Raw genomic sequence first — 24378 nt, forward strand, 5'->3', positions numbered from 1 at the left:
TAAAGTCTCTTAAAACTGAAACATCTTCAGATAAAAGAAACTACATAGTAGAATTATATATTATAGGGTTAATGTTTTTTATACTTAGGACTGCTTCCTTGGGCCCATTGCAGAGAGGAGAGCCCACTTTTCATCCCTTGCTTTGTCTTCTCTTCCTCTCCTCACCAGCCTCGTGGGGCATTACCCTAGGATATCACCTCAGCATGCTTACTCCACATGAGTTTGGAATTGTACGTGCCACTTAGCTTTGCCATTGTCTTCTTGCATTTTTATTTTGTAAGAGTGCTTACTGTGTTATTGCCACAGATCTCATTTGAGAGTAAATTGGATATAAAGTCTAATAACATAGGCAAATTATGACTATTTCTGTATCTTGAGAAGTTCTTATTAAAGAAAATTATTTGTGTATGTGTTTTGGTGTTGTATATAGCAGGATCTGGGCAGAGGAAATGGTGGACAGGAATTGAAGGAGGGCTAGATTCTTTGTATTTTGCTTCTGTAGGTTATGGTCAAATAAATAACGAGTAATTTGTTTTAGTAGTTCTTTCTCCTTTATAGGTTTCTGTTCTCCTAAGTAAATTTAAACCATTGTCTAGAAATCATCATCTGATAAGTACATGGTCCAAAGAAATGAATTAGTCAACTGTTTCAAAATCCAACACAATGACAATGATAATACCAGGTATTGAACAGTGAAAATGATTCTCCTTTGGGTGACATTGCCAGTGGCTGTTAGCAGACAGAGCCAAGTAGTCTGCCTGTGGTTGTTCTTCTGTATCATTCTGGCAGATTAAATGGAAAGGTTAAACTTTCACTTTTTCAGAATTTGGCAGTGGCCATTGACCTTTTGCTTCTTGAGATGCTTTTAGCAGCATTATCTCAGCCTTTTGTTTTAATACATCAAAATTCACTTATATTAATCTTAGAGTATACATTGTATAAGTGTTGTAGGTGGACATAAAGATGAACAGGATAGTGCCCCTGCCCCCAGGGAGCCTGAAATCTAATAGGGAAGGCAGGGTGTAAACAATTTTCCAAGGCCAGTGAACATTAAATCAATGTATAAGAAGTGCCCTTATAAGAATCAGACAAAGATCCAGTTAATTCTAAAAACGATTAGTGAAGGCCTTACAAAAGAGGTAACCTTTGATTTCCATCTTAAAAGATGGGAAGGATTTTATTTTGATTGGGGAAGTTGGGAGGCCAGTGGAACATATTAAGCTAAAAAATGAGAGCCCAGTAAACAAGGAGACTCTATTCTTATTCCTTTTGATGAACATTGGGTATATCTGTGTGGTTGAAGTATAGGTTTTGTCAAGTATTGAAATAGCAGATCAAAGATGGCTATTTAAGAACCAGATTACATTGTTCTTTGGAAGCTGTACTTAAAACTATGAGCAGGGAAAAAAAACGTTGTTTTGCAGGAGAGCAGTGAAAGCTGCTGCTCCATATTTTAGATGGCTAGCTCTGGCATCAGTATGAAAGGTGGACAGCAGTGAACATGTGGAAGCAAGGAAGCTTGGGAGGAGGTCATTGCAATAGATTGGGCTAAGAGAATGAGAACCTGAAGTCATTGAGGTGAAGATGGAAAAGAAGTGATAGATGATAAGTAAAAGAACATTTAGAGGTAGGTTTGCCACATTTTGACTATTCTGGGATATACTTTCTTTCCCACGTTATAACATCTCTGAAATCTGGTTCTATTTTACAAGCGGTAGCATCTTGCAGTTGTAATTGGCAGCATTTTTCATTCTTCCTTTTTTCTTAGTGGTAAATAAAATATGGGTATATCTTAAAATCTCTGGCTTCCTAGACTGATATATGATACCAGCATTTGATGATTGATTGGATGGTGAGGATAAATAAAAACGGTGAGTCAGAGACAGCTCTCAGTATTCTAGCCTGAGTGGTGAGGTGGTGGTGCCAGTAACTTAGACAAGAAGCGCAGGATGGGGAGTGAGTGTGTGGAGGCCAGGTTTGGCTTTGGACATGTTATGGTTGGGGCAGCTTTAAGATGCCTACATGGAGTTGACTCCTGGGCATGTGGATATAGTCCTTTTCTGCTTTCCCCTCCCCTCCCCAGGGATTGCTATGTGGAAGTCTCTGTGCTTACATCTTTATATTATTACATCTTAAGCAACATCTGAATGAAAAGTTTACTAGGTTAAACCATAGTTTTCAGAAGAGGAAACAGATGCCACTGTAACTAAAGGGTTAACCCAAGGTCAAACAGTTCAATAAGTAGCAGAGCTGAAGTCAGCCCCAGGTTTGTCTCTAGAAGCCTAAGCTCTGCCACTTACTAAGGTCCAGTTACAGAGGATTCTCAGGAACTGTTACCATAGAAAACATGTTAACACTATGTGATACATGAGATTGAGAGAGAAAATAGAACTTTGTCAGGTAAGGTGTCCCAGGACAAAACATTAGGGAAAGCAGCTGTACCGCCTCCTGTGCTTTGACTATGAGCATCTGTTCCTCTTCTCATCATACCTACTCTTCCAGTATTACTTCAGGCTTTTCAAGATCCATTGGTTGACTCTATCAGTTTGCTTCCATTCACATACTCAACAGTGTTTGGCAATCCAGCTCTGTACATAACCCTAATAAATTTACTTTCTTACCTTTCAAAACAACTGCTTTATTCTCCTATTTTCTCAAGTCGATATTCCCTCCTTCTTCTCACTTGCAGCTAGTAACCTCACCTCATATTTAATCACAAACAATAAGCAGTTGGAACATGAGTTCCCTCATCTTTCCATCAACAGATCTTCCATCCACTTTGTATTTGTTCTTGTACCCTCGGTTTTCCCTTTTGTTAAAATGGAAGACAGATCCTCACTCCATATAAGCCAAAATCTGCCCCCTTGTGCTTTGGATATCATTCCCCTCTTGACTTCTTAGGGACTTTGCTATCTATGGCTCTTAATCCCTCCCCCTCTTCCTCCATCATTAATTAATATCCCCTTTTTACTGTGTCGTTCCTGTTATCATTTCTTACGCTGGCCATATTTTTATGCTCTCTTCTTTACAACAAAATGTGAAAGAATTGCCTATTCCCTCTGACAAGTTCCCCAATAAATTGAATTTTAAGTACTGTCCTAATAGCAATTACTTCATTCAACAAGACTTTATTGCGTACCTACTGTGTACTAACCTATTTTCTAGGTACCAGGGATTCAGAAATGAATGAGACGAAAGAAGTTCTTGCTCTTACAGAGTTTCCAGTCTAAAAGGGGAGATAAATATAAATTTACAATAAATATGTAAACAAATAAGTAGAAAACTAAAACAGCTTCTCTTCTATTTTCCCTCTGATAAAACAGCTACACAGTCAGAACACCTACATCGTTAACCCTGAGCAGGCCACCTAATATCTTCACACCTTGGTTTCCTTATTAGTAAAGTATATTTACTGTTTATCTCACAGGGTTATTGAGAGAGAGAGAATGCATGGAAAGCCTATTGTAAAATATAAGACAATATAAATGTAAAGTATTGTTATTTGATTACACTGAGTCAAAGATTTGTATATTTGGTGTATTTAAGTATTTCTGTCAGCATTGTTTGCTATTTAGATTGTAAACCACAAGAGCATATGTCATGTCTTTTAGGATTGTTGTAGCTTTCATGCCTCTGGTTTCGGGGACTTTCTAGTAAGAATCAGTGCTAAATTGTTGATTGCTATTGCTCTGTAATATAGTAGAATGACTTGAGGGAAGGATTTCAAGTCTTGAATGTCATATGGGTGATTGGACTAAATAATCTTTAAAGAACCTTCTAATTCTGACATTTCGTGATCCAAAAATAGAATAGTTGAAGGAAAATTGCCCCAGCCTCAGTGGAACAAAATGCATTTTATTTTTGGCAATAAGTGTGGTTTGGAACAAAATAAAACCATTTCATGATGTGTTCAAAGTTTCAGTCTCTATGACCAGATATCTAAGCTAGTATCTGTATTATACATGTGTAAGAAACAATGTGGTAGCACAAGCAGCGTTTTTATGAATCCTAGATATTATACTTCCTCTTAAAGCACCTACTTCTGTACTCTAGAGAAGAGATTTGCTCTAAGCTAAAACTATTGAGATTCTCATTACGACTGTTGCCCTGTACTAAAAGTAATGTTTCTTTTTTCAAAGGTACGCCAGCCTGTTATATGCGTCAACAACCATGTATTTTGTTCAATTTGTATCGATTTGTGGTTGAAGAATAATAGCCAATGTCCAGCCTGCAGAGTCCCCATCACTCCTGAAAATCCTTGCAAAGAGATTATTGGTAAGGGTCTATTTTATAAACATATAGAAATAGATTTGAAACAATCTTAAATAGTGTCTATTTGGAGGAAGACTGAAATAGACAATTTTCAGTGATGTTATTTTGCCAATATCCTACTGGATGGATTGGTCATTTGGCATAATCTGTAAGTGGAGCAATTGAGGAGCACAAAGCACCATGAGAAGTCTCAGAGCCTCCTGGAACTTTCGTTCTGGTAGAGGCTGTGCATGTGGACCAAAATATTAATGGTTTAAAGCAGCAGATGCTAACAGCCAAAAACAAACAAACAGAAAGGTCCACAGAGTTTAAACAGGGAAGTTCAGCTAGGAACATTGAGAAGGGATCCATGACACAGGTGGCCTTTAAGATGGAGATTTAAGGATGGATACGTTTTCAAATGGTAAAGATGAGGGAGGGCGTTTCATGCAGGGGGAATAGCATGCACTACAGTTTAGAAGTAGTAAAGTAAGGCATGTTTTTGGAAATGATCAGTAGTCTAGTTTGGGTCTGACTGTTGAAGTAAGACTGAAAATGTAAAATGAGACTCTATTTTTATTTTTTTAACATCTTTATTGGTGTATAATTGCTTTACAATGGCGTGTCAGTTTCTGCTTTATAACAAAGTGAATCAGCTATACATATACATATGTCCCCATATCTCTTCCCTCTTGCATCTCCCTCCCTCCCACCCTCCCTATCCCACCCCTCTAGGTGGAAGGGAGGGAAATCACGGAGCTGATCTCCCTGCACTGTGCGGCTGCTTCCCGCTAGCTATTTTACATTTGGTAGTGTATTAGAGCAGAGCATCTTGAGTGACAGACTAAATCCGGGAACTGCTGTGTGGGTGAGAAGGGCGAGGTGGGCATGATGGTCTGAGCAAGGGGATGGCACAACCCAAAATGTGTGTAAGGAGTATCACTCAGGGGATGTGTGCAGGCTGGGCTCCAGGGGAGAAACGGGGCGTGAGTAGGTCAGGTTGGACGCGCTTGCCCAGGTGAAGGAGAGTGTGATTCTGGATTAAGGGAATAAAAAAGAACATTCAGTGCTACAGTAGTGTAGGTAAGAGGGGGATAAAACTTGAACTAGAAGATTCTTGAAAAATAAAGCATTTAAAGAGCTTTTTTAGTGTTATTTCTCTTAGATTGTTAAAATTAAATGATTTTTATTTGGTTTTGCTTTAGGAAAAATTGAAAGTGAATTCATGATAGCATGAATCATAGAAAAAAACCTTTCAGAAAACTTAAGAAGTCATTGTCATAGTCCCAAGTTAGGCAAAATGGACTTAACTAAAATTTTTATAATGGAAAGGAAGGTATATATGCTGGAACAAAAGAACAACCAGTGGAACTTTGGAACTAGGTGATCTGAAAGGGGAGTCGGAGCTGGCTCCAAGGTTTCTTTCTTGAGTACCTGGATGGAGTCTGATAGAGGAATATTTCTCTGCTGTGCTGGAAACTGGAGTGTTAACCTTAGCCTCTACTTTTCTACCTGCACTGACCTTTACCAGGAGTCAGGTCTTTCCTTGCGGAATATGAGTTTTGTTGATTAAAATAATGCGAATGTTTTTTCCCCAGCTTCTTTTCACATCCCTTCTCCCTCCTTTATTCATTCATATGTAAGTGATATTTCGTAAATTCTCTCAAGTAAAATGGTTCATCCATCCTGCCATTTGGATAGAACATCCTGAAAAGAATATCTGTATATGCCTTTGCTATCATGATGCTGAGAAGTACAAAGAAGGTAACCACAGCATAAGTGAAGAGCTCTCAGGAAGAAAACATTTTGAGTGTGTTTGTGTGAGTTATTATGGGCATACAATTAGTGCTGTGATTTATAATCGATCGCAACTGGGTTGTTAGAATCAGTGAAAAGACACATTAATCTTTTCAGTTGTGTAACCACATATGTTTGAATGAATACATTGGTTATAATAATATATATCATAATATATGTATCATATGTGATATATACAGATAATAATATGTATTTGATAATTATATCATGTACAGATAATATTGATAATATTTATACAACTTATTGGTTAGCTGTAAATATAATCATTGATTTTATCATTAACAGTTGTCTGGTACTCAAAATTTGCAGTCGTCCAAATGTGATCATTAATAAAATATAGCCTTTGCCTTCATTGAGTTTAATATAATAAGATACATAGGTAAGTAAACAAAACATGATATTTTACTGAAGGTATTTCTTACGGTGTTATTTATCTTTTCTCAGGATTAAAGTACAGAAGAGGCCTAGGCAGCCCACGTGGTTATAAGGAAAAGGGTAGAAATTAAGCTAGAGAACTATATAGAACAATAAGAAAAGAGTTCATTTTAATTGTCATTCTACCCAAATCAGAATGAAAAGTTAGCTTTTTTTTTCCCTATAGGAGGAACAAGTGAAAGTGAACCTATACTGAGCCATACAGTCAGGAAGCACCTTCGAAAAACTAGACTTGAATTACTCCACAAAGAATATGAGGTAAATAATAATTAAAATGTTAAATGATGACAGCATTGAATTCAAGGTAAAACTGAGCTATCAGTCCCTGGACTTCTTAGAGTAAGCATCTAATGAAATCTTATTTTAAATGCCAGTTTAAAAATATCTTATTTGATAAATTTTTTCTTTTTCCCTTTCCTATTTCAAATAGTGGAAGGGAACAGATGGAAACATTTCGGTTTTTTCTTTCTTTTAATTTTAAATTTGTCCTCAACAGAAACATTGTTTTGTAAGTTATTCCCTCAAGAGGTGGGAGATAAAGGAAACTCCCTTGTAAAAGTCAGTCTTCCAGCCCCCACAAGGCATTGTGAATGGTCTGGCAAACAGGGACTATAACCGTCATTCTGTTTTTGTTTCTACCTATAAATTCACTGCTAATTATAAGTCTGATCAGTTCTGGTAAAGAAAATATACTTATGTGAGCTACCAGCAAAGAGATTTTGGTGTGAGATATGCTATTTCCTAATTCTTTTTTTTTTCCCCATGTAAAACAGTGGGTTTTTTTTTTAAATAAAAATTGTGTATATTTAAGGTATATAACATGTTTTGATATACATATACATGGTGAAGTGATTACATCAATCAAGCTAATTAACATAGCTGTCTCCTCACATAATTACTTTGTGTGTGGGGTGAGCGTACCTGAAATCTATTCTCTTCGCAGATTTCCAGTATACAGTACAGTATTATTAACTATAGTCATCATGTTATACAGTAGATCTCTAGACTATCTCTATCCTGTATAACTGCAACTTAGCACACCTTGAACCAGCTCCCTATTTCTCCCACCTCTCCATTTCCCCCACCTTGCACGCTTGGTAACCACTGTTTAACTCTGCTTCTATGTATTTGACTCTTTTAGATTCCACATATATGTGAGATTATGCAGTGGTTTTCTTCCTGTGAAGGTGATTTGACATGGTGATGGAATTTTTTCTAAATTAGCTTCATGTTAATGGAATATATATACTTTTGAATAAACATTAGGCCCAGTTGTCATTTTATATCGACTAAATGAGGGATATTATTGCTCTCTTCCTTTGACACAAAATATCTTTAAGTTATACTATGTAAATGGAAACTGCTTCAGCTGCTTTAAAAATTTTTTGAAATAAAGTAGGACATAAATAAATGAATAAATGTTCATTCATATGTTTTCCTGTTTATATTTGTTTATTCATTAATATATTAATTCAAACAAGTAAAGTGATTTTCTCATTTTATAATGCTATTTAACTTGAAATGTATTGTAATTTAAAATAGTAAATAGCACTATCTGTGTTAGCTCTGAAACGTATTCTTATTTACTTAATATTTATCACACTTAGATGCTAATCAAATTAATCCTTTAGAAGATCACTGGCATATTGACGTTTATTTTCTAACAACAAAATTTCTGACAATCTTAGTTTAAGATGAAATATCCATTATAGATGAATAAATTGTATCACAGAAAAGAGTTCTAACCCCAAATGTTTAGTTACTGGATTTAAGGTAGCAAGCAGTTCCACATGGGGAAAACTAATACTTGGAATAGTCTTAGCAGTAATTAAAGATCCAGAATGTAGAAGAGTTAAAAATTAACTACAGGTACTATTCTGAAGTGGAAAATGAAAGGACATGGTATGTGGTTTTACTCCTACTTCAAATATAGAAGCAAAAATATAGACATCAAACAAAACTATAAATCTTGATCAAAACTGTATTTTTAAATTCCCCTCAGTAAAGCAATTAAACATGCCTCAGAATTTTCTTCTGAGGAATCTACTTCCTTGTTGAATTCATGTGCCTTTTCGTGTTTTATGGATATCTAAAATAGAATCAAAGATTCGACATTTTAATTTTTTTAAATCACAAACTATCATTGAATTAAAATAAAAGCAATGGAAATGCCTTTTTTTTTTTTTTTTTAAAGAAGACGTTGGGGGTAGGAGTTTTATTTATTTTTGCTGTGTTGGATCTTCATTTCTGTGTGAGGGCTTTCTCTAGTTGTGGCAAGCGGGGGGCCACTCCATTGCGGTGCGCGGGCCTCTCACTATCGCGGCCTCTCTTGTTGCAGAGCACAGGCTCCAGAAGCACAGGCTCAGTAGTTGTGGCTCACGGGCCTAGTTGCTCCGCGGCATGTGGGATCCTCCCAGACCAGGGCTCGAACCTGTGTCCCCTGCATTAGCAGGCAGATTCTCAACCACTGCGCCACCAGGGAAGCCCGGGAATGCCTATTTTTATCAGAGTCAAAATTCATTTTGAGAGTTTCAACTATATGTGACTTTCTGTCTGCAGAGCTTTTCTGATGCATAAAGAATCTATGTATCTACAGAATTTTGAGTATAAAATTTAAAAGCACATTGGCCTCACTCTAGCATATGTATGTGTTTAGTGTCTCTGTCTACCTGATGGCTGTGCAATGCTTTTTCAGGATGAAATAGATTGTCTACAGAAAGAGGTAGAAGACCTTAAGAGTAAAAATCTCAGCTTGGAGTCACAGATCAAGACTATTCTGGATCCTTTAACCTTGATGCAGGGCAACCAAAATGAAGACAAACATCCAGTTGCAGATAATCCAAGTAAAATTGACCCAGAAACTGTAGCAGAGTGGAAGAAAAAACTTAGAACAGCTAGTGAAATCTACGAAAAAGTGAAAGATGATGTGGAAAAGTTGAAGGAGGTAAGTTGTGGTTGTTTTTAAAATTCTGTAGTATTTTAAGTACCTTCAAAAGTATAAGTCACCATATTATTTTGAGTCATCATTAGATGATTTGGGGGGAAAGGACAGAAATCCCTGGATGAGCATTTATAAGAAATAGGAAAACTTTTTCTCCTTAAGTGTTATTAGCTGCCAAGAAATATCAGGTGGTTCCATTTGTGACTATAATTGGAGACTCTGTAGTGCCTCTATATGAATTTGCATCTTCTTGTGGAAGAGTGACATCAATTTAAAGGATGTATTTCTATTCCTCTCATTGTGGTTTGGCTTAATTTTGTTTTTTAAGCTTATGTTAGTGACTACCCTGTATGCATAAAGACAAACACCTGTCCATTTCCCTACCTATAAAATGAAAGGTTTAGACCATATCTTTTCTAGCACTACCATTCTCTGATTTTTTTAATATTGTAAATAGTTAAATATTTAATGACTGCTTCCAAGAGAGCTGTGAGTAGCTGCTTTAGACTACTCCATGAAAGAGAATGTTTGGCTTATGAGGCAGGTTCATTTTTTTCAATTATTCTTCCATCCATACAACAAGATAAAGAAAGCATAGGTGAAAAGGACAAACCTCTAGGATTTTCCAGTCTAGGAAAGGAGATGAGATCCATGCTATCAGCACTAGAGGTAATAATCAAGTGCTGTAGAGCTTTGCTGGCCAAAGGGACTAGCCTTTAGCTTGACTTCAGGTTTATCCACAGTGGAGTCTTGTGCTGAATAGAGATGGTTTTGTGGTATCCAGGTCCACAACCACCCATTCAGCCTATGTGCATTCTCTTAAAATACTGTTACTGTGCTGAATTACTAAATCCTGCCTCCTGAAATCATTAATGCTCCATATGATATTTTAAAGATGTGCTACCACATACTGATCTTCAGTGAGGTTAAGTAGCAGAGAAGTATCTGCAGCTTAGTGTGAATACTAAGTCATACCCATGTGTAAAATAAATGCCATTTAGGCTTAGAAAAGGCCACGATGAGACAAAGAAGGGAACTTAGTGCTTTTAGAGAAAAAAGAAACTACGGACATAATTGCACTGAGTTTGTTACAAGTTTAGGGGAAGTGTGTAATTTCTTTGGTTTTCGGTAGCCAACATTATTAGCATTTTGTCTAAGAAGAGAAGAGGACATGAAAAGGAAATACAGCTGGGAAGTCACAGTATTTATCTATCAGCCATGTCCCCTGTAACTTTTCTTCTTCCTGAACCATCAGTAAGTTCTATAGGGTCTCTTTTATAGTTATTGAATTGCATTTAAATTTTTGGTAATAAATGTTTCTTAGAGCATGAAGATGTGTATGAAAACTTTACTCTGGGCTTATAAGAGTGGTATAGGGAAAAAAAAAGAGTGGTATAAGAGATGTATGTAAAAGAGAGCTACATAAAATACAGTTTTTCTTTGTTCTTTTAAAGGTCACGTGTTAAATTCAACACCCAGAGCTACCCTGAGACCTCACAATTATCTGGGATATTTAATAAGCCCATTTTGGATGCCCAGTGAAGATATTAGGTAGAATTAGGCAATAAGCTGGGACATAAATAAATTTTAAAATGCAGAGGCAAAACTTGAATGTAAAGTACAAAATAACAACATACTGTAAATCAAATATAGGAGTACTAAACATTCAGAATAAAGGAATACCTAGAATGAGTGAAATGGACTTTTTTTCTTTTTTTCTTTGAAGTTTTGGATTGTATCTTATTTTTTTATACAGCAGGTTCTTATTAGTCATCCATTTTATACACATCAGTGTATATATGTCAATCCCAATCACCCAATTCATCACACCCCCACCACCATGCCCTGCCACTTTCCCCCCTTGGTGTCTATACATTTGTTCTCTACATCTGTGTCTCAATTTCTGCCCTGCAAACCGGTTGATCTGTACCATTTTTCTAGGTTCCACATATATGCATTAATATACGATATTTGTTTTTCTCTTTCTGACTTACTTCATTCTGTATGACAGTCTCTAGATCCCTCCACGTCTCTACAAAAGACCCAGTTTCATTCCTTTTTATGGCTGAGTAATATTCCATTGTATATATGTACCACATCTTCTTTATCCATTCGTCTGTCGATGGGCATTTAGATTGCTTCCATGACTTGGCTATTGTAAATAGTGCTGCAGTGAACATTGGGGTGCATGTGTCCTTTTGAATTATGGTGTTCTCTGGGTAAATACCCAGTAGTGGGATTGCTGGGTCATATGGTAATTCTATTTTTAGTTTTTTAAGGAACATCCATACTGTTCTCCATAGTGGCTGTATCAATTTACATTCCCACCAACAGTGCAAGAGGGTTCCCTTTCTCCACACCCTCTCCAGCATTTGTTGTTTGTAGATTTCTGATGATGCCCATTCTAACCGGTGTGAGGTGATACCTCATTGTAGTTTTGATTTGCATTTCTCAAATAATTAGTAATGTTGAGCAGCTTTTCATGTGCCTCTTGGCCATCTGTATGTCTTCTTTGGAGAAATGTCTATTTAGGTCTTCTGCCCATTTTTGGATTGGGTTGTTTGTTTCTTTAATATTGAGCTGCATCAGCTGTTTATATATTTTGGAGATTAATCCTTTGTCCATTGATTCATTTGCAAATACTTTCTCCCATTTTGAGGGTTGTCTTTTTGTCTTGTTTATGGTTTCCTTTGCTGTGCAAAAGCTTTTAAGTTTCATTAGGTCCCATTTGTTTACTTTTGTTTTTATTTCCATTGCTCTAGGAGGTGGATCAAAAAAGATCTTGCTGTGATTTATGTGAGAGTGTTCTTCCTATGATTTCCTCTAAGGGTTTTATAGTGTCCGGTCTTACATTTAGGTCTCGAATCCATTTTGAGTTTATTTTTGTATATGGTCTTAGGGAGTGTTCTAATTTCATTCTTTTACATGTAGCTGTCCAGTTTTCCCAGCACCACTTATTGAAGAGACTGTCTTTTCTCCATTGTAAATCCTTGCCTCCTTTGTCATAGATTAGTTGACCATAGGTGCCTGGGTTTACCTCTGGCCTTTCTATCTTGTTCCATTGATCTGTACTTCTGTTTTTGTGCCAGTACCGTATTGTCTTGATTACTGTAGCATTGTAGTATAACCTGAAGTCGGGGAGTCTGATTCCTCCAGCTCAGTTTTTTCCCCTCAAACCTGCTTTGGCTATTTGGGGTCTTTTGTGTCTCCATACAAATTTTAAGATCTTTTGTTCTAGTTCCGTAAAAAATGCATTGGTAATTTGATAAGGATTGCATTGAATCTGTAGGTTGCTTTGAATACTATAGTCATCTTCACAATATTGATTCTTCCAATCCAAGAACATGGTATATCTCTCCACCTGTTGGTATCATCTTTAATTTCTTTCATCAGTGTCTTATAGTTTTCTGCGTACAGGTCTTTTGTCTCCCTCAGTAGGTTTATTCTTAGGTATTTTCTTCTTTTTGTTGCAATGGTAAAAGGGAGTGTTTTCTTAATTTCTCTTTCAGATTTTTCATCATTAGTGTATAGGAATACAAGAGATTTCTGTGCATTAATTTTGTATCCTGCTACTTTACCAAATTCATTGATTAGTTTTAGTAGTTTTCTGGTGGCATCTTTAGGATTCTCTGTGTATAGTATCATGTCATCTGCAAACAGTGACAGTTTTACTTCTTCTTTTCCAATTTGTATTCCTTTTATTTCTTTTTCTTCTCTGATTGCCATGGCTAGAACTTCCAAAGCTATGTTGAATAATAGTGGTGAGAGTGGACATCCTTGTCTTGTCCCGGATCTTAGAGGAAATGCTTTCAGTTTTTCACCATTGAGAATGGTGTTTGCTGTGGTTTTGTCGTGTATGGCCTTTATTATGTTCAGGTAGGTTCCCTCTATGGCCACTTTCTGGAGGGTTTTTATAATAAATTGGTGTTGAATTTTGTCAAAAGCTTTTTCTGCATCTATTGAGATGATCATTTGGTTTTTATTCTTCAATTTGTTAATATGGTGTATCACATTGATTGATTTGTGTATATTGAAGAATCCTTGCATCCCTGGGATAAATCCCACCTGATCATGGTGTATGATCCTTTTAATGTGTTGCTGGATTCTGTTTGCTAGTATTTTGTTGAGGATTTTTGCATCTATATTCATCAGTGATATTGGTCTGTAATTTTCTCTCTTTGTAATATCTTTATCTGGTTTTGGTATCAGGGTGATGGTGGCCTCATAGAATGAGTTTGGGAGTGTTCCTTTCTCTGTAAATTTTTGGAAGAGTTTGAGAAGAATGAGTGTTAGCTCTTCTCTAAATGTTTGGTAGAATTCACCTGTGAAGCCATCTGGTCCTGGACTTTTTTTTGTTGGAAGATTTTTAATCGCAGTTTCAATTTCATTCCTTGTGATTAGTCTGTTCATATTTTGTATTTCTTCCTGGTTCAGTCTTGGAAGGTTATACCTTTCTGAGGATTTGTCCATTTCTTCCAGGTTGTCCATTTTATTGGCATAGAGTTGCTTGTAGTAGTCTCTTAGGATGCTTTGTATTTCTGCAGTATCTGTTGTAACTTCTCCTTTTTCATTTCTAATTTTATTGATTTGAGTCCTCTCCCTCTTTTTCTTGATGAGTCTAGCTAATGGTTTATCAATTTTGTTTATCTTCTCAGAGAACCAGCTTTTAGTTTTATTGATCTGTGCTATTGTTTTCTTTGTTTCTATTTCATTTATTTCTGCTCTGATCTTTATGATTTCTTTCCTTCTGCTAACTTTGGGTTTTGTTTGTTCTTCTTCCGCTAGTTCCTATAGGTGTAAGGTTAGATTGTTTGAGATTTTTCTTGTTTCTTGAGGTAGGCTTGTATAGCTATAAACTTCCCTCTTAGAACTGCTTTTGCCACATCCCCTAGGTTTTGGATTGTCATGTTTTCACTGTCATTTGTCTCTAGGTATTTTTTGATTTCCTCTTTGATTTCTTGAGTGATCTCTTGGTTATTTAGTAACATATTGTTTAGCCTCCATGTGTCTGTGTTTTTTACGTTTTTTTCCCTGTAATTCGTTTCTAATCTCATAGCGTTGTGGTCAGAAAAGATGCCTGATATGATTTCAATTTTCTTAAATTTACTGAGGCTTGATTTGTGATCCAAGATGTGATCTATCCTGGAGCATGTTCCATGTGCACTTGAGAAGAAAGTGTAATCTGCTGTTTTGGGATGGAATGTCCTATAAATATCAATTAAATCTATCTGGTCTATTATGTCATTTCAAGTTTGTGTATCCTTATTAATTTTCTGTTTGGACGATTTGTCCATTGGTGTAAGTGAGTTGTTAAAGTCCCCCACTATTATTGTGTTACTGTCGATTTCTTCTTTTATAGCTGTTAGCATTTGCCTTATGTATTGAGGTGCTCCTATGTTGGGTGTGCATATATTTATGATTGTTATATCTTCTTCTTGGATTGATCCCTTGATCATTATGTAGTGTCCTTCCTTGTCTCTTGTAACATTCTTTATTTTAAAGTCTATTTTATGTGATATGAGTATTGCTACTCCAGCTTTCTTTTGATATCCATTTGCTTGGAATATCTTTTTCCATCCCCTCACTTTCAGTCTGTATGTGTCCTTAGGTCTGAAGTGGGTCTCTTGTAGACAACATATATATGGGTCTTGTTTTTGTATCCATTCAGCAAGCCTGTGTCTTTTGGTTGGGGCATTTAATCCATTCACATTTAAGGTAATTATCGATACCTATTACCATTTTCTTAATTGTTTTGGGTTTGTTTTTGTAGGTCCTTTTCTTCTCTTGTGTTTCCCACTTAGAGAAGTTCCTTTCACATTTGTTGTACAGCTAGTTTGGTGGGCTGAATTCTCTTAGCTTTTGCTTGTCTGTAAAGCTTTTGATTTCTCCATCAAATCTGAATGAAATCCTTGCTGGGTAGAGTAATCTTGGTTGTAGTTTCTTCCCTTTCATCACTTTTAGTATATCATGCCACTCCCTTTTGGCTTGTAGAGTTTCTGCTGAGAAATCAGCTGTTAACCTTATGGGAGTTCCCTTGTATGTTATTTGTCTTTTTTCCCTTGCTGCTGTCAATAATTTTCTTTGTCTTTAGTTTTTGCCAGTTTGATTAGTATGTGTCCCGGCCTGTTTCTCCTTGGGTTTATCCTATATGGGACTCTCTGTGCTTCCTGGACTTGGGTGGCTATTTCCTTTCCCATCTTAGGGAAGTTTTCAACTATAATCTCTTCAAATATTTTCTCTGGTCCTTTCTGTCTTTCTTCTCCTTCTGGGACCCCTATAATGGGAATCTTGCTGCGTTTAATGTTGTCCCAGAGGTCTCTTAGGCTGTCTTCATTTCTTTCCATTCTTTTTTCTTTGTTCTGTTCCACAGCAGTGAATTCCACCATTCTGTCTTCCAGGTTACTTATCCATTCTTCTGCCTCAGTTATTCTGCTATTGATTCCGTCTAGTGTATTTTTCATTTCAGTTGTTGTATTGTTCATCTCTGTTTGTTTGTTCTTTAATTCTTCTAGATTTTTGTTGAACATTTCTTGCATCTTCTCGATCGTTGCCTCCATTCTTTTTCCAATGTCCTGGAGCATCTTCACTATCATTATTCTGAATTCTTTTTCTGGAAGGTTGCCTATCTCCACTTCATTTAGTTGTCTTTCTGGGGTTTTATCTAGTTCCTTCATCTGGTACATAGCCCTCTGCCTTTTCATCTTGTCTGTCTTTCCGTGAATGTGGTTTTTGTTCCACAGGCTGCAGGGTTGTAGTTCTTCTTGCTTCTGCTGGCTGCCCTCTGGTGGATGAGGCTATCTAAGAGGCTTGTGCAAGTTTCCTGATGGGAAGGACTGGTGGTGGGTAGAGCTGGCTCTTGCTCTGGTGGGCAGAGCTCAGTAAAACTTTAATCCGCTTGTCTGCTGATGAGTGGGGCTGAGTCCCTTCCCTGTTGGTTGTTTTGCCTGAGGTGACCCAACACTGGAGCCTACCCGGGCTGTTTGGTAGGGCTAGTGGCGGACTCTGGGATGTCTCACACCAAGGAGTACTTCCCGGAACTTCTGCTGTCAGTGTCCTTGTGCCCACGGTGAGCCACAGCCACCCCCCACCTCTGCAGCAGACCCTCCAACACTAGCAGGTAGGTCTGGTTCAGTCTCCTATGGGGTCACTGCTCCTTCCCCTGGGTCCTGATGCACACACTACTTTGTGTGTGCCCTCCAAGAGTAGAGTCTCTGCCTCCCCCAGTCCTGTCGAAGTCCTGCAATCAAATCCCGCTAGCCTTCAAAGTCTGATTCTCTAGGAATTCCTCTTCCCGTTGCTGGACCCCCAGGTTCAGAAGCCTGACGTGAGGCTCAGAAGCTTCACTCCAGTGGATGGGCTTCTGTGGTATAATTGTTCTCCAGTTTGTGAGTCACCCATCCAGCAGTTATGGGATATGATTTTATTGTGATTGCGCCCCTCCTACCATCTCATTGTGGCTTCTCCTTTGTCTTTGGATGTGGGGTATCTTTTTTGGTGAGTTCAAGTGTCTTCCTGTCAATGATTGTTCAGCAGTTAGTTGTGATTCCAGTGTTCTCGCAAAAGGGAGTGAGAGCATGTCCTTCTACTCCACCATCTTGAACCAATCCTGGACTTTTTTTCTAATGTTTCCAGGGCTAAGTGAGTTTTGAACAATTATGAAGCCAGTGTTGAGAATGCAAAATATAATAGTTAGCTGAAGTCTTCATTACTCTTTTAGGTGCAACAAATAGGCAGAACTCTCCCCTTTGTAACTTTACCCACCTGATTCTCCTGAAGTTGAAACTATCTCTGATAGTTGAGGAACTAGCCAGCCCATAAAGAGAATCTTAGAGAGCCACAGGACTGGTGAGAGACCTTGACAGAGGGGATGGGGAAAAGAAATCAAATGAGGTTCTAATTTAAGCCTGTCATTCATCACCAAAAAGCATTCACTAAGTGCCCCCTCTTATGAGGGCTTAATTCATTGTTTGTGTGTATGAGGAAGTAAATTACTTTTCCTGTGTCTTCAGAGGGGCAGTAATGGTATTTATCGGTCACTTAAAGAATTAACCCTCCACAGTCTTGGTTGGTTTGCACCCACGAAGATAAGCAGGTGCTTAGAGCTCAAAAGGCACCTAGATGAGTCTAAGTGAGAGAGTTAGGCTTGGTGCCCAGAAGAGTGTCCTCTGTCCTGCTTCTCTTGTCATCCTCTTGGGGTATTTGTGTGTTGACAGGCAAATAATATAGTCAGAAGTTCTAGAAATTATTGGTCAGATTTTTAAAATCTGTTTTCAAGTTTTGTTGGTTTAAATCTCTTTGTTGACAAATGTTCTTGTGACCCCTTCACTTTGAATGTTAATGTTCTAGTCAGACAATGAATTCCTCTTGCCAGGTTGGTAAGATTGGTTCCTAGTCTAGGGAGTCTTATTTTTTGTTGGAATTGAAAAACACAATGACTAGGGGTTTAAATGAAGTAGCTTTTAAGAAGACTACAATAGACACACTACTTTTTGGGCTGTCAAGAATCAATATTGAGCTTCTAGATTTCCTAGCAATTAATGTTTTGTCATGCAGTTTTTAGGTATCATAGAACTCAAAAAAGAAAATCATACTTGGGATTTTTTTTTTTTTTTTTTTTTTTTTGGCGGTACGTGGGCCTCTCACTGTTGTGGCCTCTCCCGTTGCGGAGCACAGGTGCCGGACACGCAGGCTCAGCGGCCATGGTTCATGGGCCCAGCCACTCCACGCCATGCCGGATCTTCCCGAACTGGGGCATGAACCCGTGTCCCCTGCATCGGCAGGCGGACTCTCAACCACTGCACCACCAGGGAAGCCCAGGATTTTTTTTTTAAATCAAAAGAGAATCCATAGAATTTATTAGAAAACATTGATTCAATTCTGAGAGTCCCAGAATTTGTGAGCCAGAGCATTTGAGAAAGCCATTTTGAAGAAAGCAAGCTATGTTATCACTAAAAACTATTTTTAAATAGCAACCAAAAATCAATCTCATAGCTCAAGATTCTTAGCGTTAGTTTTGTGAATAATTGCATGTGGTATAATGTTATCATGCTTAGAGTATTCAGTTATGTGAAAAAGGAAAAGAAAAAAACATATTTGCCATTAGTTTAGTCCCTTAATGACTCTAAGCTGACTAACATAGTTCCGTTTATTTCCCTGGATAGGGGATTTGCAGAGTGCTTGGGGAATACGGATTAAAAATGCTTGGTTGTGTTCACAGTTTCACAAGTCATTCCCAACGGTGATTTTAAGCTTCTGAAGACATGTTCTAGTATTCAGTTTTCTGATATTGTTGCTCTAAAGAATACAGATGGCTCATGTCATTATTTTTACAAGGCACTTTTGTTTTAACTTGTGCTTAATTATTTTCAACATTTTTTTTTTCTAAGGCAAATAAAAAATTGAAATTGGAAAATGGTGGCCTGGTGAGGGAGAATTTACGACTGAAAGCTGAAGTTGATAACAGATCACCCCAGAAGTATGTATTTTGCTAACAGAGCAATGTTTCAGGTTATGTCAATGTTTTAGAATAAGCTGCTGTTATAGTTTGTGTTTGTCATTTGACTCTTTTCATTGAAGCATGTAAGTTTAAATAGAATGTCTTACCTCTAAACATCAAGTGTATACTTATGTTACTGGTAAAATCTTAGTCATAGTTAAGACTAGTGTTGAAGAAAAGATTTCCCTCTGATACTTTTTCTGTATCTGATTAGCAAGAGGATTGTTTTATGTGACCTAAGATAGGTTAGCCTTCACTTCGTTTTACATGTAACTGTTTAGTGGTCCTAACAAAGAGTAGGGAGAGTAACATAATGCCCTTTAGATGTTTTCTGAAATAATCATAGTTAAAATTCATATAGCGCTTTCTCTTTGTCAGGTACAACAACCTGTGATATAGAACTATTATTATTCTCCATTTACAGATGATGAAATGGAGGCATAGAAATCAAATTAATATTTCTAAATCTGCACTGCTAGTAAGTGGTGGAAATAGGATTTGAACCAATGTAGTCTAGCCCTGGAATCTGTGTTCTGTTACATTACATTGAAAACTATTACACTACCCATTATACTAAAAAGCCTATCTGAAATAGAATTTTAAGGCATCATTTGTTGAATATTGGACTGATTTGAACTATACAGTTAAATGAATTTATTCTTTTATGATGGGATAGTTTTCACTCCATTCCAAAAGGTAAGCAGTTGGAACTATTGACCCACTTAACGGTTAGTTTAAAATGATAAGAAACCATTGAGAGTTAAGACTTGAAGATTGAGAAAAGATGGGAGACAGTGCTTAAGGTTGTTATTTTTCTGGGAAAAAAAATGACAAGTGAAAAGAGAATATGGCCCCCATCCCTCTGAGGAGTGGCATATCAGAACTCCACACTTTTCCCAACCAACCATTAGACTTCATTTTTTCCTAATGGAAAAAGACAAAGACAGACATAAACAAACAGTGGAAATTTATCCTACCAGACGTAGTTCTCTGCTTGTCATTTGAAAAGGAGAAAATATTGCCTTCAGTAGAACAAGTGTAGTATCCAGAAATGGTACAAATAAACCATAATTACTCAAAGCAGAGATAACTAACCAATAGACAAAGAAGCATAGCTTTTACTTTTAAATAGTTCCTTCCCCTTTTTTCTTTCACTTCAGATAATGTTGTACTTTGATGAATTAGTGAAATAAACTTAAGAAGTGTTGCCATTATTATATGGCGGTTTGAGTCTCTGCTCTTCTCATTTATTGGCAGCTCGCCTTGCCAGTCATAGTAATGCTTGTCCATTAGCCATTTCCCACGGCAGGCTGAATGGAACTAAAGCCATTTTGTTTGTAGCTTTTATTTCTTGAAAAGTTGCCCACCAGATTTCAGATTTAATGCTAGCCACCAGGATGTGTGTTTTTAAATAGCCATGACTCCTACCTGATAAACAACTGAAGAATCTTATCTAAAGAAACCTCACTGCTGTCTATGCTAACAAGCAACCACACTTCTGAATCCCATATAACTTTAGGATTTGCTATCTTTAACTTCCATTCCTTCCCTTCAGGGGAAAGGAACAGTTTCACTTAAAAAGCGATTTGAACTGACCCCTATTCCTGATCAATTTGCAATGCATTGAGGTATTAAAAGCATGGCTTTTGATTTATAGCCTTAGTTTACTCTGCATCACAAAACCCTAGTGGGATTCAGAGAGAAGCTGACCACAGCTGAAAATACCCAGATCTGGTTCACCTGAAGAGAGCTCCTATTCGTATTGAAAAGAATATGAAATTTCAAGAGTTTAAAAGTAAATGCAAGCAAATAAAAACCATCTATTCCATTTCATTGCCTTGATTAGGAAGTGCCTTGACAAATTATTTTTCTCTTATCTACTTGGTTAGGTGTCAAGGTATACTTTTTATACACATGACCTTAGTTTCTGATGTATCTTTCAGGTTGTGCAGACATATTCTACAAATCGTGCAGAAGAGAGAGCTTTAAAATTTAGATACTAGAGAGGAAAAAAATTAGGAAGTTATATTTGTTAGCTTGGACTGCCATAACAAAATACTATAGACAGGGTGGCTTAAACATTGGGTATTTATTTTCTTACAGTTCTGGAGGCTAGAAATCCCAGATCAAGGTTCAGCAATTTTGGTTTCTGGCAAGGGCTCTCTTTTAGGCTTGCAGACAGCTGCCTTCTCACTATGTCTTCACATGTCAGAGAGGGAGTGTGCACGCTCTGGTCTCTCTTCTTATGAGGATGCCAGTCCTGTTGGATTAGGGCCTCATCTTTATGGTCTCATTTAACCTTAATTACCTCCTGAAGACCCTGTCTCTGAATATAGTCACATTGGGGTTTAGGGCTTCAACAAATGAATTTGGTGGGGAAGTTGGGAACACAATTCAGTCCATAGCAGAAGGTATTTCTTTTTAGGACACTCAAGCAAATATCATGCTATTGCCCCAAAACTAGACTAACATCTGGTGTCAACAAGGGGGACTTAGACATTTACCTTGGTCTCAAGTAGATAGTATTGTATAAAAGTAATAAATTTTATAATTTTTAAAAACAGTGCTATAATCTTTAAAATGAAACCTGGATTATCATTTATCTCCTATGCTATTGTTTTTCTAGTCTATCTTTTACCCTCCATTATATCCAGTCTTAAAGTGTACCTGCATATTTTTCCTTTCTCAACTTTAACTTAAAAGCCCTTTTGAGCAGTGTGGCAGATATCCTACTAATCGTGCTCTTCTAGGTTTCAATAATATCCATTATATTCCTTGTCAAAAATTCATTGTCTCGATATCTAAACTGGTGGTCCAGAAAAATGCGATCTTTTTCTTTGACTTGATGTAGCCAAAGACTTCCTGAATTTGTCTTCTAATTTGTTTCAGCTGGAGAAAGCCGTCTGTTTGCCCTTTCAGTTTTCTCTAACATGGACTCCTAAGAGAATCAGATTTAATATTCAGAACTCAAGAGGTGGTGGTAATGTCCTTCAGTTTACAAGACTGTTATGCGAAGAAAACTTACTCTCCCAACCAACCCAGAAATACTAAAAGTTTATTTACTTGACAGTATCCTAGGTGCTTTGAACTATACAAAATAAATACTCTTTCTGACCCCTAAAGTAGGTTAGGTTCCCTTGCTGTAATTTCTCTTACTACCTTGTACTTTCCCTTTTTAGCACATATCCCAATTACTAATAATTAATGTTTTGTGTAATTATTTGTTTCATGTTCTTCTGTTTGAGTGAGGACTATAGTTTTATTCACAGTTGTAGCCCTGCATTTTATAGTGTTCTGGCTAATATTCTGCTCCTAGTATATATTTGTTGAGTAAATGAATAAAAACGTAGCTCCCAAGACTATGAGAAAACAGACAGACAAATCCAGAATATGGTACAATCAATTGGAAAAATGACCAGATTTCTTCATTAAATCATTGGCAAAATGGGAGGGGAAGCCTGATTTACAATAAAAGAGGACTAAGAGATATAATAACCAAATGCAGTACATGGATTTTGTTTGGATATTGATTAATAACAAATGTCAGAAGACATTTTTGAGGCAATTGGATATATTTGAATATGAACTAGATATTAGATGATACCAAGGAATTACTGTTAATTTTGTTTAGGTCTTATGGTTACTTAACAAAATGTCCATTTTTTTTTAGAAATGCATACTAAAATATGAACTATAGTACATTTTAACAAAAAAAGGGATATATATATATGTGTGAAATGAGGCAAAATCTTGATAATTCTTGAATGTGGGTGATGAGTATATGGAGTTTTTCCTGTTCTCCGATTAAAACCAACAAAACATAGTCCTTGCTTCCAGGAAGTTCATAATCTAATGAAGATGAGAAAAAATACATGAAACAATTAAATACTAAATAGTTACTAAGTCAAATAGCAGAGACAGCAATATGAGTTAAGAGAATGGCCAGTTGATTGGAGTGACGAGAGTCTTTATCTAAGAGGCAGGACTTGAGCCCAGCTTTGAAGGATGGAGATTTCAGTGAAGAGGAAGGCATTCTGAGCAAGAGGAAACAGCTTGAGCGGTAAGGAGTATTAAGAGGTCCCTTCAGCTCTAGTTCCTTGTCTCCAGAGTAGCCACAAGTCATGCCCAAGAAAACACGGTGGCTTCCTTCTCAAACTCAGCAGAGCAGAGGTCCTCTGTGTAATTTGCACATCTCTCCATTGTGACCGTCATCATCCCACTTAAACAGCTGGGGTTAGCACAATTCCACTACATCTAGTACTCCACTACATTCTGCTCTAAGCAGAAAGGCCTGTTCTCAGTCACCTATTTAATGGGGAATGCCAAGTGTCACACCTCCACATGATAAGAAACAAGAATAAGAAGCTGAAGAGAGGACTTTAGAATTGCATTTCTCTATTCCTGAACTGTGCCAGGAAGTGTGATATATTTGTCCATGATAGAGAGAGGAGTTCCTTAGTGATTTTTTCGCTCGAAGGGGTATGAAGAATTGATTTGTAAAGCATTTGAGAGTCCTATGCCCTCTCTCTGAGATCTCTGTTCAGTTGTGACTTTTTTTTTGTTCTAGTCACGCTAGGCAGAGTTTGTGCCGTGTTGCCGCCTATTATGAGGCTTTAGCAGAGCAGATGTCCATGCCTTTAGCTTCTAACTTACCTTAAAGCGTGGGGTATAAAGCTCCATATACAAAATTCCATAGGTCATGTAAATCAAACCTGGTTACAATTGGATTAATGGCTTTCCTTTCTATAAATATGTGTTCGGGAATGTCATTGTATCTTTAGTGAGATCTGTGAGTTTGATACTATGGTAGTGTTAAGCATCATTTTTACTGCCCAGCAGCCCCAAGGCTTATCATTATGGACCAGTCTTCACCCATGCCTCAGCTCCTTCTGGGGGAAGATAAAGGCTCCAGGTACTCTCTAGATGGTGAGCAGTATTTCCTATTATTAGTACATGAAAAAAGTGCTCTGAGGAGGAAAGAATAGACTTCATAAGTCATCACCTGCACGTTCTTCCCTTCTTCCTGTATTTGTGTTCCTTGAGCCGTCTTATCAACTCCCATGGCTTTAATAATCATCTACTTGTATGTCTGAGATTACAAAACAAAATCTAAATCTTTGGCCTTGCCTTTTCTCCTAAACTGTAGATTAGTGTTTCCATCTATCTATTTTATACTTTCACTCAAGATCCTATACCTTAAATTCACCACAAAGCACAGTAGTTAAATAAATGCTTCGTTCTGGAGACAACAGTACCTGGATTCAAATTTCCTTGCTTCCACTCTGTCTCTCTTTTCCCTACCCAGTTCAGTTTCACCATGCTCAAAATTGCTTTTTATAAAGTATAAATCACACTATTAAATCTCCTATCTGAAACTATCCAGTGTTTTCCTAAAATAAAATCCAGACTCTTCACCAACTAGTCTTTGCTTGCTTAT

General features: G+C 37.2%; 1 protein-coding gene across 1 annotated transcript in view; it reads left to right on the forward strand.

Moving 5' to 3' along the window:
- OBI1 (ORC ubiquitin ligase 1) overlaps positions 1-24378 on the forward strand; it is a 45985-nt gene that overhangs the window by 5360 nt on the left and 16247 nt on the right. The window contains exons 2-5 of the mRNA XM_082675691.1: positions 4140-4275; positions 6671-6762; positions 9200-9448; positions 18832-18920. Of these exons, the coding sequence (XP_082531817.1) occupies positions 4140-4275; positions 6671-6762; positions 9200-9448; positions 18832-18920 (566 nt within the window). The remainder of the gene's footprint in view (positions 1-4139; positions 4276-6670; positions 6763-9199; positions 9449-18831; positions 18921-24378) is intronic.

Source organism: Grampus griseus, assembly GCF_964374135.1.
Source record: "Grampus griseus genome assembly, chromosome: 18".
Taxonomy (NCBI): domain Eukaryota; kingdom Metazoa; phylum Chordata; class Mammalia; order Artiodactyla; family Delphinidae; genus Grampus; species Grampus griseus.